Below are 17,162 nucleotides of genomic sequence, written 5' to 3'. Positions count from 1 at the left end.
ATTTTATTATTATTATTATAAGTCATCTTAAGAGCTGCTGGTCCATAAAAATGTGCATGGGAAACCCCACCAATGGTAGTAATAATAATAATATTAATAATAATAATAACAAAACCTTTTATTTGCACAGCACTTTTCATACACAACATGCAGTTGAAAGGGTATTACATTACCAGGCAAACAACAAATGATAAAAAAAAATTATAATAAAAAAAAAAAGCAAACCAGCAAAATAAAATCAAGCAAAAGGGGAAGGACAAGAATGACACAAAAAGAAAATAAATGAGATAAACACAATTAATGTAAACAGGTATTATGAAGACGAGTTACAAGCTAAGCTACGGAAGACATACAACAGCAACGGAAGAAAACAGCAGGTGGGAGGAGTAACAGCACAGTATACTATGTGCATCCATGCAGGCTTGTTTTGATATCGATTATTATAGACTAGTTTCACTAATATGTTAAAGTTATGACTCGAGAGAAAAAAAAGGAAGGTTGGTAGAAGTGGTGGTTTGGCAGTTTTCGGCCAACCCTCTAGGATCTAGGGAATGACAGCGTCTAACTGTCAACACTGAATAACCCTGTAGACAGGCGGTAAAACACGGAGGAGACGGAGCCTCCACCCTGTAAACAGGCGGTAAACACAGAGGAGACGGAGCCTCCACCCTGTAAACAGGCGGTAAACACGGCGTCTGACCTGCGATGAGCCGTGAGGTCGTCGTCAGTGATGCAGGCTCCTCGAGGGCATTTCTCATCCGGGACGTTGGCCGTCACCAGGGTGCTGCTGGTGAAGCGCACGTGTCTGACTGGATGCCTGCACCGCGCAAAAAAAAGAAAAACGGACACAACATGTTTTAATACAGACAGCTAATATTGTTGAAAAATACGCGTTGTGGAAGAAAATTTGTATTCGCACTTATTCTAAACACGCATTTTGCCCTCTCCTGCATCATTCCGTGAGAATGGACGTGGTGGGATTGTCGCAGGGGACCCGAGCCTCCATTTAGAGTTTTGTTTGGTCCCAAATGAATAGTTTTGTCTCCAGAGGTCAAAGCACGACACGCCAGAAGAACATCTGCTCCACCTCCCAACCATACTGCTTGGTTGTGCTGTTGTTTTTGGCGTTTCGTGAATTTTAGGTCCCAAAGTTCTCGCTTTCTTACTGTGCAATTATACAATAATAATCATAATTATTCTAATTATTTTGACATTTAATTATGGATTATACAGCAATTATGAAACATTTAAAACCTATTTAATTGATTATTTTTGATGAAAAAGGATATAAATCTAATATGAATATCTCAGTCTAAGAAATGTCCCTTGACCTTGTGTGCATATCAAGTGACCCCACGTGGGGCCACCACCCCAAGGTTGAGAATCTTTGACATTAAGACTAAAATTGAACAGTTTTTCCTCCACCGGAGAGCGATAAAAGTGTTAACTTAAAATGCCTGGACAGAGAACATAATAGGAGGATGGTAGTACAAGGAGGCTTTAACACAGCTCTCCGGACAGTCCGGCTCCATTCGCTGGTTTCGTAAATCAAGGGCGTCGTGCAGGCGTCCAAAAAGCGCCTGATCTGGCAGAGGGGCGCGGTACCTGTTGTGCATCTCCCACAGCTTGGCTCCCGTCCTGGTCTCCCACACGCAGACCAGTCCCTCTCCTCCGCCGCTCACGATCTTCCAGTCGTCCGCCTGCACGGCCGTCACCCCCAGGTGGTGGGCGTACAGCGAGGCCACGGCCGAGCCGCAGCGCAGGTCGAACAGCCGCACCCTGCCACGCCCAGAGGAAGGCCGGGACCACAAACAGTCATCAAAACCAGAGTCATCGCAACCAGAGTCATCACAACCACAGTCATCACAACCAGTCGTCGCAACCAGAGTCATCACAACCAGTCATCACAACCAGTCATTACAAGCACAGTCATCGCAACCACAGTCATCACAACCAGAGTCGTCACAACCAGAGTCATCACAACCAGTCATCACAACCAGTCATTACAAGTACAGTCATCACAACCAGAGTCATTACAACCAGTCATTACAACCAGTCATCACAACCAGTCATCACAACCACAGTCATCACAACCAGCGTCATCACAACCAGCGTCATCACAACCAGAGTCATCACAACCAGAGTCATCACAACCACAGTCATCACAACCACAGTCATCACAACCACAGTCATCACAACCAGAGTCATCACAACCAGTCATCACAACCACAGTCATCACAACCACAGTCATCACAACCAGCATCATCACAACCAGAGTCATTACAACCAGTCATCACAACCAGTCATCACAAGCACAGTCATCACAACCAGTCATTACAACTAGTCATTACAACCACAGTCATCACAACCAGAGTCATCACAACCAGAGTCATCCCAACCAGAGTCATCACAACCAGTCATTACAACCAGTCATTACAACCACAGTCATCACAACCAGAGTCATTACAATCACAGTCATCACAACCAGAGTCATCACAACCAGAGTCATCGCAACCAGTCATTACAACCAGTCATTACAACCACAGTCATCACAACCAGAGTCATTACAATCACAGCCATCACAACCAGAGTCATCACAACCAGAGTCATCCCAACCAGAGTCATCACAACCAGTCATTACAACCAGTCATTACAACCAGTCATTACAACCAGAGTCATTACAACCAGAGTCATCACAACCAGTCATTACAACCAGAGTCATTACAACCAGAGTCATCACAACCAGAGTCATCACAACCAGTCATTACAACCAGAGTCATCCCAACCAGAGTCATTACAACCAGAGTCATCCCAACCAGTCATCACAACCAGTCATCACAACCAGTCATTACAACCAGAGTCATTACAACCAGAGTCATCACAACCAGAGTCATCACAACCAGTCATTACAACCAGAGTCATCCCAACCAGAGTCATTACAACCAGAGTCATCACAACCAGAGTCATCACAACCAGAGTCATTACAACCAGAGTCATCACAACCAGAGTCATCACAACCAGTCATCACAACCAGAGTCATCACAACCAGTCATTACAACCAGAGTCATTACAACCAAAGTCATCACAACCAGAGTCATTACAACCAGAGTCATCACAACCAGAGTCATCACAACCAGTCATCACAACCAGTCATCGCAACCACGATCATTACAACCAGAGTCATCACAACCAGAGTCATCACAACCAGAGTCATTACAACCAGTATTTGAGGTGGTGCATTAAGCTTATAGTGGAAGTCCAAGACACACACGCACACGCACACCAAACACACCAACGCACGAAAACTGCTGCTGTAAGGGACTGAATAGGACTTCATTCCGTCGCGTACATTTTCAAATGCGAGGAATTTGTCGCGGTGAAGATTGGTGCGTTTTTCTACAGACAATTTAAAAGGCATTTCAAAAAATAAAATAAATCTTAACAGTGTGAAAATATAAAAATAATAAAGTAGAATAAAATATTAAATACAAATAAAGTAAAAATAACACTAATGATAAAACATTTATTGAAACATTCTGAAAAAAAATAAAATAAATATAAATAATAAAATTAAAACAAACAAAAATAAAATAATAATACTCCAAATGTCCCAAAAACAGAACAGAACAGAACTGGTCATTCTGTTCAGCTCTCAAAGAAAAGTCTCACTAAGAGCAGAAGAACTTCACTCATTTTGACAAATGTAAACATATGGATGAAATGAAGACCTCATTAAAATAACTATTGAAGGCTAAATGACTATTTCATGATTTCTCCTAGAAGTTTTAAGGACCTTAGACACCCTGGAGACGCCACATATTCCTCCAGTTTATTCATAGAAGCCCAAAGAATGAGAGCAGAATTTAAATACAGCGACGAGGTCGATTTCCCAACCAAATTAATTGGATGAGACAAAATCCCTCCTGAGGGCGGGGTCAAGGAGGCTTCCTGGCTCGTCAAAACTCTTTGGCTGGTCTGGCCGCTCCTTCCCCAAAAACACTCCTCCGGAGGGGGGGGTGATCTCCTCCACCTTCCGAAAACCACAGAGAGGCGCTCAGACAGCTCGGCCTCGGCAGCGTCCCGTTATTATTATTATTATTATTATTATTATTATTATTATTATTATTATGGCCGAGTAAGAGTTAGTGATGCACATCTCGCAAACGATTCATTCGTAGCGAACAATTCTTTTAAATGACTCAAAAGAGTGGGCAAACTGAAACCAATTAGTGAGGACAGATTTAAGGACCAAGGCCATAAATGTCAATCCATTTCAGCCATATTGAATGCCACTGATTTGCTCTTTAAATTCCAACTAAATCATTGGTTTTGACAGAATTAAATGATCCTTGTGAGAATTTCACCCACGACTCAGAGCCGAACCGACCGAGACCAAACCAATGGTGCGTGGAAGGACTTCTTTCACCGAGTGACTCGTGGAGAACGAATCTCAAAAAATAAAAATAAGAATAAGAATCCAACCTTCCGTCACTACTGTACGAATAGAATAGCCCTGACTTTGAGTGAAACTTGATCTGCCGGAACCGTTCAATTAGATGAACGGGTGAAGCCTTGCAATTTTGATCTTGCAACACAAGAGCTAGTTTCCAGTATTTTTATGTATTTTTAAGTGGAATTTGGACATCGTTCAGGGCAGTAGTACAACAGTTTATGACGGCTGCTCCCGAGATGCCGGGCTACGACATTCCGATGTGATCGTCTGAGGCTCCTCTTCCCGGTCACCGAGGCGTGGAGCCCATTCCAACGGCGCCCACCGGGGTGAACGCGTGAGAGGTCGCATTCATCCCGGGACTCAAAGGAACCATTCACGCCCGACGGAGGAGTCGCCCCGAGGGACCGCCGTCTTCCAGCCAAGAAACCAAATCGAAAAAACAGACAAAGGAGTCGAAGCAGACGCTTCACGTGAGGGTTTCTGCCTCCAACTTATTTATCTTGATCTCCACGTTTTCCTCAATTTGTTTCTGGCACACTGAGCCGGTGGTAACCGGTTTTTGGACATGGGACCAATTTAAACGTTTAACCGTCCTCCTGGTCGTATCGTTACACTTTAATTCCACTGTGCGTGGGGCCAACATTCTGATCTCATAAAAAGCTGGCAAAATCCTTTTTGATGAGATTCTGTTCATTTAGATATCTCCATTTTATGACAGAAATGTATTTGTTTCAGTGGTTGTTTCGCAGGGCCCCTTCAAGGGGCTCCAGGGGGCCCCCCAACAACATGATGAACAGTTAAACTCAGTTGCGCCGTTGGAGTGTAGAATAACGAGCATTGTAATGTTAGTTTCACTGTTATCTCCCTATTATACTGAACAATAAAAACCTTCTCAGATTGGATCCCAGAGACAAAAACTCATCCAGTGTGGTCCGTGGCCTCATGTGGATGAAAAATGATCTTTAATATGAGGAAGGCGCAGAATGACTGACCTAGACTTTTCCTCTTTTCCCGTAACGCATTTTATGTTGGATTTTCATTTGGAAGGTTCTAAAAATAAGTTGCCATTTTGGACTCAATTTCGCTCCTTTTCTGTTGGATTGGATTGGACGGGCCACAGATTTAATAAATAATATGAATAATTATTATACACACACTCACACTCACACAGACACACTCACACACACACACACACACGTGTATATATATATAGATGTGTGTGTATATACACACACACACACACACACACACACACACACACACACACACACACACACACACACACACACGTCAGTGTCGGTACTTTGACAGGATCTCAGATGAGACGAGTCCACCCTAAAATCACCCAGGCGGCCATTACAGCGAATGCAATTGATTTCAACCACTCCATATTCTCCACACTCGACTAGACAGAAAGGGAAGCATTAAAAAATAAAAAATAAATTAAAAAAAACAGCAAGGAACACACAAAACCACTCCACAAGCCACAACAAAAAAAAAAAAAAAAAAAGAAAATAAGCGTCCCCCAAAAAGTTAATGAGATCAGGGCTTTCCAGTTGGTGAGCGGGTTTCAGGAGAGGCCGGCGCCCGGGGGACGGAGAGCCCCATCTGTTCCCATCACAGACTCTCTGCGTCTGATAAAGAAATGAAATGATGTCACTCCTTTTTCAAGGACGGATGAAACTAAACGCTGGGATATTTAAATGACGTTCGGACGGAGAGGGCGGCCGGGCGCGGTGGACCGGGCCGGCCGCCAGGCTCCTCTCCGTCCACCAGCACGTTTAGGGAAGAGAGGAGCTGCCAGTCGGAGCTGTGCACGGCCTGCCGTCCCCCGAACACAAGCAGCCGGTCTGGACTCCCCAAATGAGGACCCCAGAACACTGGACCTTAATATTGTGTGCAATGTTATCGTTGCCCAAGCGAAGCGAGCCACACGTCGAGGTGCTCGGTAGGAATAAATATGAAAACATTGATGAAATATAATTAAAAGATTAAAAAATAATAATAATAATTAACAAAACAAAACTAAAAATAAGGATTTTTTTTATTTATTTAATTGGACATTGCACCAAGGAGCTTTCCCACTGTGTTTCCCAATGTGCCGCAATGTTTTTTCTATATTAACATACACATTCTATATACTGTATACAGCAATTACAGGAATTATTATTATTAATTATCATTATTTGCTATGGTACTTCACCACTGATTTTCTGTTTGATATTTGAAATAAAAAAGGATCTCTCACCCCACTCGCTCCCTCCCTCCCTCCCTCCCTTCATCCCTCCCTCCCTCCATCCCTCCCTCCCTCCCTCCCTCCATCCCTCCCTCCCTCCCTCCCTCCCTCCCTCCCACCCTCCCTCTCATCAGTTCTAATCTGTCCTGTTTTTCTTAACTGGTGAGGAGAGGAGAAGACGAGGAGATGAGGTGAGGAGAAGACGAGGAGAGGAGAAGAAGAGGAGGCGAGGAGAGGAAGAGAAGACGAGGAGAGGAGGAGAAGAGGAGGCGAGGAGAGGAAGAGAAGACGAGGAGAGGAGGAGAAGAAGAGGAGGTGAGGAGAGGAAAAGACGAGGAGAGGAGGAGAAGACGAGGATAGGAGGAGACGACGAGAGGAGGAGACGAGGAGAGGAGGAGAAGAAGAGGAGGCGAGGAGAGGAAGAGAAGATGAGGAGAGGAGGAGAAGAGGAGGAGAGGAGAAGACAAGGAGAGGAGGAGAAGAAAAGGAGATGAGGAGAGGAGGAGAAGACGAGGAGGGGAGGAGAAGATGAGGAGATGAGGAGAGGAGAAGATGAGGAGGATAACACAAGGAGAGGAGGAGGAGAGGAGAAGACGAGGATATGAGGAGAAGAAAAGGCGACGAGGAGAGGAGGAGAAAAACGAGATGAGGAGAGGAGGAGAAGACGAGGAGAGGAGGAGAAGAAGAGGAGAGGAGAAGAAGAAAAGGAGGTGAAGAGAGGAAAAGACGAGGAGAGGAGGAGAAGACGTGGAGAGGAGAAGACAAGGAGAGGAGGAGAAGAAAAGGCGACGAGGAGAGGAGGAGAAGAAAAGGCGACGAGGGGAGGAGGAGAAGACGAGGAGAGGAGGAGAAGATGAGGAGGATAACACAAGGAGAGGAGGAGGAGAGGAGAAGACAAGGAGATGAGGAGGAGAAGAGGCATCAGGGCTTTGGCGTCCGTCCACGCCCCCTCCCTCAGTCTGCTGCGTCTCCATTGGTCTTCTCCTCCTCCTCCTCCTCCTCCTCCTCCTCCTCCTCCTCCTCCTCCTCCTCCTCCTCCTCCCTCTGAACACAAGGCAGCGCTGCGGCTTCAAACAAACTGAGTATTTACCGACAAAGCTGCAGTGGATCCGACACGACGAGGAAACTAAATGTGTTCTCTCCTTTAAGCGAACCTCACACTGAACCCCACAAACGGAAACAACTCACCGGAAGTCAAAACCCGTTGCCGTGGAGCGCGGGAAGCGGCACGAGAGAAGCTACGACCAGGACTGGAGGCCACCGGCGCCCAGTCCTGGAGGCTCGCGTTCGTGGAATGGAGATTAGAACCAAGTATTTCAATAATCAACGTCATCAACGTCGACACTGCGGTTCACCATATTCACTATCAATCAATCGCTCAGGTTCAGGTTGCTTTATTTCTACCCCGGATTTGTTTTGTAATGGAGGGACGGGGCATCCGTCGTCACATAAACACACATCTAGACACAACAGACACCATGAATAAATCAAACAGGGCTTAAGAATAAAATAGAAATTGGAATAAATTTTAAAAAAAAGTTCTGTTGCATCTTTTCATATGACTTTATTTTACTTTATTATTCATTATTACTCCATAAAATAATGAATAATTCTAAAATTATTCATATACTTCAAAATTAAATTAATAATTATAATAATTATAATCTTATGAATATTTATAATTAATATATTTTAATAAATTGTAAATATATTTTAATTTGTAAGCCCTTTTAAAAAACGCCGTAATAGTAGTTTTCTTTGTGGTAAATGTGCAGCTGAGCAGACGGCTTTTCTACCACATATTTGCGAACGTCGGCGCCGTTGCCAGAGCCAACGTGAAGGGTGAAAGGCAGCGGCTTTCGGGGGGAAAAAAAATAAACACCGGCGACGCCCCTTTGTCTTCATCCCTGCCGACGAAGACCTCCGCGCGCGACGACAAAAGAAGACGAGGAGAAGCGGAGCGGCCGCCCGGGCCGAGCAGCCCAGCGAGGCCTGGCACGCGGCGCCGCCTCCATTAGCAGCCACCACAACACACGCAAATGGATCCTTTATTTGTCTTTTCCTCATCCTCAGAGCCAGGGCGCGCACGCACACACGCACACGCTCACACACACACACACACACACACACACACACACACACACACACACACACACACACACACACACACACACACACACACACACACCTAACAACTTCCAAACACACTTGACGCCTCACTTCAGTCGCTGCCCTCCGTCTGCCTCATGCTTTTCCAGGTTTTTCTGTTGTTGTGGCGTGTTTTTTTATTATTATTTTTTTTCGTTTCGTTTTGTTTGTTTTCCTCGAGGTGTTCCAGGGTGCGGAGGATGGAAACGGAGGACAGAGAGAGACGGAGGTGCGAAGAGGGACAGATTGAACGCTACGGGCGCTACGCCCGCCCCCCCCCCCAAAAAACACTCCCCACACACCTGCTCTCCGCCATTCCAGCTCCCCCTCGTCGTCGGGTGTGAATGTGCCCAGCGGAAGATTGTTGAAAAAGCTTGTTTTCATGTGTAGCGCCTGGCGAGGTCTTTGAGTGTGAGTGAGGGAGTGTGTGTGTGTGTGTGTGTGTGTGTGTGTGTGTGTGTGTGTGTGTGTGTCTCTTTTTGCCTGCCAGCATCGTAAACACAGTGTGTTTGTGTCTAAATATTCTCCTTGGCCATCGTCCTTTTGTGTTCTGCATCTGTGTGTCGATGTGTGACAATGATGCATGTCCATGTCTGTGTGTGTGTGTGTGTGTGTGTGTGTGTGTGTGTGTGTGTGTGTGTGTGTGTGTGTGTGTGTGTGTGTGTGCTGGCCAATTTAACAATTTTTATGTCCCTATATTTTCCCCTATATTTTCTTGAGCATGGATCGTTTGGATTTAGCATCTCTGCGGAAGTGTGATCATGAAGTGTTTCTGGCTGTTGGAAGTGTGTGTATGTGTGTGCGTGCACGTTTGTGTGTGTGTGTGCGTGCGTGCGTGCGTGCGTGGGTGCGTGCGTGCGTGCGTGCGCTAACCTCCTGTCTTTGTTTCCGCACACCAGCAGGTGAGGCGGACTGTCTCTCAAGTTGACGCACGTGAAATCTCCCGGAGAGTTCCCGAGGCAGGCGGCGGCCTGCAGCGTCTCCAGGCTGTAGACGTGGATCTGGGGGGAAGGCGACATGTCACCCACAACACAACTCAATGCCTCTCGCCTCGTCCTGCCTCCGCCGCCTGTAAATTTTTGACCCTCATTAAATTTTACAGACACAATGAATCTGGCGACAGTTTGGATTCGCCGTTTGCCAACTGCCGCTTCCCCTTTCAGGTGGTGCGTTGGTTAAACGCCTCCGGATTCAGCCTCGTTGACACTTCACGTCAGGCCAGTTTTACCTCAAATATCCCAAAGCAGGTTTCGTCCGTCTGTGGCGCGGGGGTGGTGCGGTCTAAGCAGTCACACCGGTGGCTGTACGCCTGTTGCTCATTAGAGTAATCACCGGGCAACAGGTGAAACCCCCATCCCCACACACGCAGGAGAGGAGCCCCTGCCACAAAATTTTTTCCATCTGCACCCGGCTTGTTCCACCTTGCCCGCTCTCTACAATAAAACTGGTTTTCATCCCCCATCGCCTGTGACTCTGTGTCGGGGGGCCCTGAAAGCGCCCTCGGGTGGCGTGCAGGTGGAAACGGCCGCACCGTCGAATACAACTTAAGGTGCTTCCCAGAGCTCACGTCAGCAAAGCGAGCCGGGCTGAGACCGTGACCTCGACGGTGCTTCCCGGGCCGATCTATCTCTTGCTGTTTGGGTCCAGCCCAAGGCTTGGATCTCACTGGTCCTCGCTATTCGATTTGTTTTTCGAAGATCCTAAATACGAGAGCACAGCCGAACCATTGTTGGTCAGGTTTTTTTTTTTGGTTTTTTTTCGTAGGGAACAGTGGAGAAAGACAGGAAGTGTGTGGTGGTGGTGGTGGTGGGAGGGAGAGACGCGCAGAAAATGGCCGCAGGCTGGAATTGAACCCGGGGCAGGCGTTTTGCTGATATGGCAACGCGCTTATCCGGTTGAACCACCAGGACGCCCCATTGTTAGCCATTTTTGGAGCGCCAGCCGAACCCCCCCACCTGTAATTCAAACCAGAGGGACATGATTGGCTCTGCTACGCTTCTAGCCAGGCGAGAGACACGTCTCACCCCCATTCCCTGCCTGGCCACGAGGCGGGAATCAGTTAATAAAAGGTGGCAGCCTTTTGTCTCTTATTCGAATAGTCTGTCCTCCTTCCTGACTAAACATGTCTGCCCGGTTTGAGCGGCCTCGGGAACTTGTCCAATCACGTTTGTAAATTTATAACTGCTAAAGATGCACCAAACATTACTTGACCCAGGGAATCTTTTATTATTGTTAATTGTTTTGACTGAATTGTATTGTGTATTATTGTTTTGTATATTGCTGTACAACATCTTTGCTTCATTCATTATGGTTTTTAAACATTTATTTTTGTATTAATATTATTATTGTTATTACTTTTCTTTGTATTTAGGGGGTGGGTGGTTGGGTGGTTTGTTAAAATGTTGGAAGATTTTTAACTGTTATCTCTATGTCTCTTCTGTCATTATTTCACCAATAAAAAAAGGTTAAAAATTTAATAAAAACAGGCTTGTCCACCTCTCAGCTGGGCAAAGAGATGGCAAAGAACAGGAAACAGAAGGACCTCCACTCGGACATACTGCGCTGTGCGGTGAGGGACCGAGCCATAACACACCGGGGGCCGCGGGTAGATAAGGGATTTAAAAGAAGTGATTCATTTACACTAAAACCTACAAACAACTTAGGACGAGCTGCAAAAACAAGTGCATATACAAAACAACCAGCGTTAGGGCCCAAACAAAAACAAGGTCAACGTAACTAAAAGAGGGTTTAAAATAACCACAACCACACACGTCAAACGTATGAAGCACGAGGGGACATACAGTACATACCGTAGGAGCAGGGCCGAGCCAAAATGCACACAAGAGGGGTGACGCAAACATCGCAACGCAGTTATTTAGCGCAAAATATTCTTGGACGGTGGACTAAAATAATTTCGGTACCACATGTTTACCTCAACGCGAAATAAAAGCACAAATACATTCATCTACAAAGAGGGATTATTTTTAACCACCCCCCCCCCCGCCCCCCGGTAGAACAGAATGAACTCGGCGACGCCTGTGCTGAAGCACTGCAGCTGTGGACGCCCCGCTTCCACCTGTGGCGTGCGATGTTTGCGTATTTCAAAGGATGCAGTGTCATGGCTTCACACATAAACACCCGTTTGGTTTCGGTGACCAGTGCACTCGCGTGGCCGTTTGCACAAAGTCCACCGCGGCCGAAAAGCCTCCGTCACAGCGCAGAGTAAAACGGTTATGCGCTCTTCAAAAGGTCCTCCACGTCCGCCGTTACGCTCCTTTTGGGCTCGGTGAGGACATTTGCCGTCGCTCGCGGCCCGGTCGTAGCTGAGGCCGATGGAGTTAGAATCAAATCAGTGTTGGCGTCACCCTGCTCCAAACTCGGCCCGAGCCGATGCGACGGCCGTGGCTTTAATAGGAGCATCCGCTGATTTCCATTTGATCCAAAATGATCAAATTTAACATCAAGCCACCCAACTATCACGCAGATAAATTATGCAAAGCGTGGCAGCGGGGACACGCCACAGCGTTAATTAATTAAAAGCACTGCAGCTTTTTCGCAAACCCCCGGAGAGAACAAAGGAACAAAAAAACCAAACAAAAAGCCAAAACAAAAAACCCTAATCAACCTAATGGCTTCCTACAAACAGACGGAGAGAATCAGACGCACATCAACCTCCCTGAAGCTTGAGAGCCGCAGAAAACACTTTTTTTTTTTTTTTAACCAAGTTACAATGATGTAATCCGGAGTCGGCTTAATTGGGCAATTAGTGTTTTCTCCTCCAAATGGGAGAGAACAAACGAGGTGAGCGCCAGGCAAAGCTGTCTTTGAATAATTGAAAGGATAAAAGACAAAAAGAGAAACAGGGAGGGAGGGAGGGAGGGAGGGAGGGTGACAAAACAGTTGGTGGAGGAGGAGAGTGAGGGACCAAAGACAGAGGTGGGAAGACAGAAGAAAGAGGAAGATGGAGAGAAAGTGAGACAGATCAATGGAGCCACAGAGCGGAGGAAGAAGGGACCTATGATGTAAGCCTTGAGAGGGTGCCAGAGGGTTTGCTGTGTGTGTTTGCTGTGTGTGTGTGTGTGTGTGTGTGTGTGTGCGCGCACCCGCACCCCCTCTTTATTTGGGCCAAGCGGAGCCTTAATTGCGTATCGCTCCGGGACGACGCTCAAAATTGCACACTGGACTTTGAAATGACAGCTTGATAGGATTTGGACGCGGGTCTCTCTGGGGAGGGATGAGGTAAAGGAGGGAGAGGGCGGGTGCAGAAATGGGGCTGCGCCTGCTGTTCTTCACAACCACAAGTTTCAGGAGGATCGTTTGCGCCGAGTGCGTTTTGTAGCTCTTTTTCGAGAAAACAACAAAGCGGCATTGTTGTCACGGAATCAGTTTGGGGGGAGGGAACCTGTGGTTTATGCAGGTGCTGGAATCCAGGTGAGATGCAAAAGGTTGACTCAGTTAACAATCAGTGCATTTACATGCACTTGAATAAATGGATCACAGTCGGTTTAAGAGAATATCAGGAATATTGCAAATTTCATGTCAACACCTTACCCGGATTATCTTAATAGAGTTAAAACTCAAAATAGGTGCAAGCACGACCCGACCCAAGGATTGGTCCTCGATCACTGGATTTATTGTGGCGCGGAAAGACTTTAACTGGGACGTGATCGGCGTATTCCTCTGCCCTGTTACAGAACTGCAGGATCTGTTATTTAGAAGTAACGAGCGCTGACAAAAACAAACAAACAAACAGTTTTCACTAAATGAAGTAGAAAACAAATAAATCTAAATCTGAAATAAAAACACAGGTAAACCAGCACGGAAAACCGACAAAGCAGAGAGAGAAAACTTCCCCCAATTCTCTAACTTATGTTAGAGAATTGGGGGAAGTTTTCTCTTGGGGGCATTTTTCATTTTCCATACAAGTTAAAAAAAAAAAAAATGGCGAAATCTTTCCGCAAATCTGTTGTTTAGCCTGGAACCGGTACTGCGTCTCAGCACTCGGAGCTTTAACTGTTTAGCAAATTATATAATACGTATATTACAATATTATAATCACATGATGTTAGATATTATTATCAAGATTCAAGAGTTTTATTTGTCGCATACATATACATACTTTCATACATATATGCAGTGAAATGTCTTTGCAACGCACCCGGAGATTATGCACAATAGTTACTAAACTAAACAAAAAAGCTAACCTAATTCCTACCTAGCAACTAACTGAAACGAACTGATTCCTAAAACGTTATGCAGTTTGTGAATAGAATCATATAAATAAAATAAAATGAAAATAAAATAAGACTCAAAAGACAATACAAAGTGGGGGTACAAAATAGAAGGGGATAGAGTTATGTATATGGGATAGACTATTTGTATATACAGATATGTACAGTAATGTGCATGTGAATAAAGTGAGTATGGAGATATACAGCACAGTACAGTATTATCACATATACAGTATAGTATATTATTATAGTAGGAGTATTATCATTACATTATGATCAAGTTTACCAGATTTATATTTGTTGGGTGTATGCCACTATGCCACTCGCCATGTAAACTCAGGTTTTTCGGTAATGGCATTATTCCAAACACCTCAGCACATCATTCCCTCAACCCCAACACTGAGGCGCTGAGCGCATGTGAGCGCAGCGAGTGATTCACTCCTCGCGTGGAAGGTCTCCTCGATGGCTGCTGAGATTTCAAGCTCTCCAAACAGACAGACCGGTGCAGACACTTTGTTTTGGAGGAAATTGGGCCCGGCGAGCAGGGTGGCTGTATGCCTGTTGCTCATTAGAGTGATCACCGAGCAACAGGTAAAACCCCTCCAACCGCCCCCAGACCTGTCAATCTCCGACCAAGCTCCGCCCCCCGAAACGACCCCGCTCATACCCCTCAACTCCTTCTCGTCGGCACGAGCACGGACAGACGTCCAGCGACCAGGCGAGCGGCGTTCTGCTACGGAGGCTGAGAAGGAGGACGAGCGTTGGCGGCGCCGGTGGTCGCTTCCGGGGCTTCCTGTCGGGGGCGCTCGTCAGTCCGGCACCGATGAACGCCATGCTTGAATGGTGAACGGTGCCTGTATATGATGACACACGCCAGGCCGGAGACAAGGGGGGGGGGAGATGGCCGTGGCTTCCCAAGTCCGGTCTCCGGACACAATCTGAAGCCTCGAGTTTGGGTTCACACTTCGCCACAATGCTTCCAGGGTAATATCAGGGACTGATTCATGTCGGCTCCACGGAGCAAACAGTCGGAGGGAAAGGTGAACACGAGGCCGCGGCGCTCGAAGGCCAATGAGAGACCCGTCAAGCAGGTCCACCCCGCCCCCAAGTCGACCCCCTTTTGAAGGCTTAATCTTCTTCATGGAACAGTAATTTGCAAAATCACAACCACGACACCCATTAGAAGGATGATTTGTGCCTCTTGGATGGGCACTGGCCGGAGCTGCTCCCAGCTCATCTGATTACACAGAGTGAGTCGCTATTGTGTTGGCAGCCACTCAAGCCCCCGTTGGAAGGAGACCTCAAATTGGTTTTCTTAATTAAGAGAAGCGATCCGGTCGAAAAAAAAAAAAAAAAAAAAAACACACAACGTCCCACCGCCCATAACCACACACCACATAATTACACACACAATATACACCTAAATAACTATCTGCGTAGAAACGATACCTGTTTGTCGAAACAAAGGCGGCGACGGACGCCATGTTTGTGGGAGCAGCTCTGGCCGAGCTCCGTGTTCGAGCTCCGCGTGAGGAAATGCCAACGTGTGCGGAGCGTCGGTAATGAGCATCTGGATCCCGGCTCTGAACAAACACACCGGCTTCAGCGGGGACCGGCACGTTCCGGGTCACAACATCCAGCGGCATCAGCGGGACGTGAGATGTAATCCCCCCCCCCCCCGACGACGGATTACCACTTTAACTCGAAGAAGTCGGTCACGTTGAGCTCACCCTTCCCCTCAAAAGACTATGTAGCACAAACCTGCCGCTGATAATGAAATCCACAGTCCGTGATACTTTATGTGTGTACTGCTCGGTTCCCTCGGGACCAACACATTACATCTCTGAGGCCGTCTCTCTGTCTCTGAAGACAAAAAATGCCCAAACTTTAATTTTAGATTTTCCATCTACGCACGCACGCACGTTTGTTCAATTAAAGTAGTGCAACTGTTTTAGAAATGTAAGAAATACAGATATTTGAAATGTAGAGGAGTGAAAGTCAAAACCTCTGAAACTCAATATACTCAAGTACAGATGCTTGAAGATGTACTCAATACAGTAAATAAGTTCTTGTACTTTATTACCCTCCGCCAGCACTTAAGTGTAACTCGGCCTTAACGGCATGGAACCTTGTCACGATATCTGTAGCGATAACCCAATTCCAAGACGTTATCTAGCCTCATATCACGACAAGTATATTATCATCACACACCAAACGCCGCCTTGATTTAAAAGATGAAGAGATTTGAAAAAGCACGGAACACGTTTGGCCTCGCCGGAGCTTCTGGGGCAGCGCCGACGGGGCAGAACCGCTCAGGTGACTGTGTATGGAAAGTCGCTGAGTTAGCCGTCGTGAATTTGGAATAAAGTTTAAAATGTAGATACGAGAGTTCGCGATGGGAGGTGATGAGCCCGACAGCGGCGTTTTTTTTAAACCTTTTAACACTTAAAAGGTCAAAACTATTTCACTCGATATACGTTCAAGTGTTTATTGAAGAGGAGTCGTATTTTCATTAAAAAAAAGAACGATTTTTTTTTCCCCCCACACAATTTCTATGTTTGTAGTTTTGAGCAGCAGGGATAATTCTTCCTCAGGGAATCATCTCAGATACTACAATGCATTTCCACTCATTTTCAAACACACACGCAGTAAATAATAATATTTACCCTCATCATTGCTGCTCCCACCTCTGTCCACTGGGTGGTGCTGTGGTGCCACACTTACACCTCACAACTACACCTTCACCGACGACATCCAGTGGAAAAGAGAGAGAGGGGAAAGTGAAAGATGGAGGAGTAGAGACAGACAGACAGACAGACAGACAGACAGACAGACAGACAGACAGACAGACAGACAGACAGACAGACAGACAGACAGACAGACAGCGGGAAAGAGGGAAAGATGAAGATGTAGAGAAAGACAGAAATAAAGACAATAGAGCGACAGAAGAGTAGAAGACGGAGAGAGGTTTGTCGCCTCATCTCTAGATCCAAACAGCGACGCTTAAAATGCTCAGTCGTGGGTTGAGGTCGTCTTCGCTCCGACACACGACACGACTGTTTTCAACGTCACGTTTCATTTTCCCACTTTTTGT

The 17,162-nt window shown here is 46.3% G+C and overlaps 1 protein-coding gene across 1 annotated transcript in view; it reads right to left on the bottom strand.

The window, feature by feature from the left end:
- Positions 1 to 17,162, bottom strand: part of fbxw8 (F-box and WD repeat domain containing 8) — a gene marked incomplete at its 5' end in the record, with an annotated part of 32,644 nt that overhangs the window by 1,649 nt on the left and 13,833 nt on the right. The window contains 3 exons of the mRNA XM_080003769.1: positions 701 to 817; positions 1,606 to 1,779; positions 9,711 to 9,838. Coding sequence (XP_079859895.1) covers positions 701 to 817; positions 1,606 to 1,779; positions 9,711 to 9,838 — 419 coding nt within the window. The remainder of the gene's footprint in view (positions 1 to 700; positions 818 to 1,605; positions 1,780 to 9,710; positions 9,839 to 17,162) is intronic.

Source organism: Zeus faber (assembly GCF_960531495.2).
Source record: "Zeus faber genome assembly, chromosome: 7".
Lineage (NCBI taxonomy): Eukaryota > Metazoa > Chordata > Actinopteri > Zeiformes > Zeidae > Zeus > Zeus faber.
The sequence above is the reverse complement of the archived record's forward strand: the minus strand, read 5'-3'. Positions and strand labels throughout refer to the sequence as shown.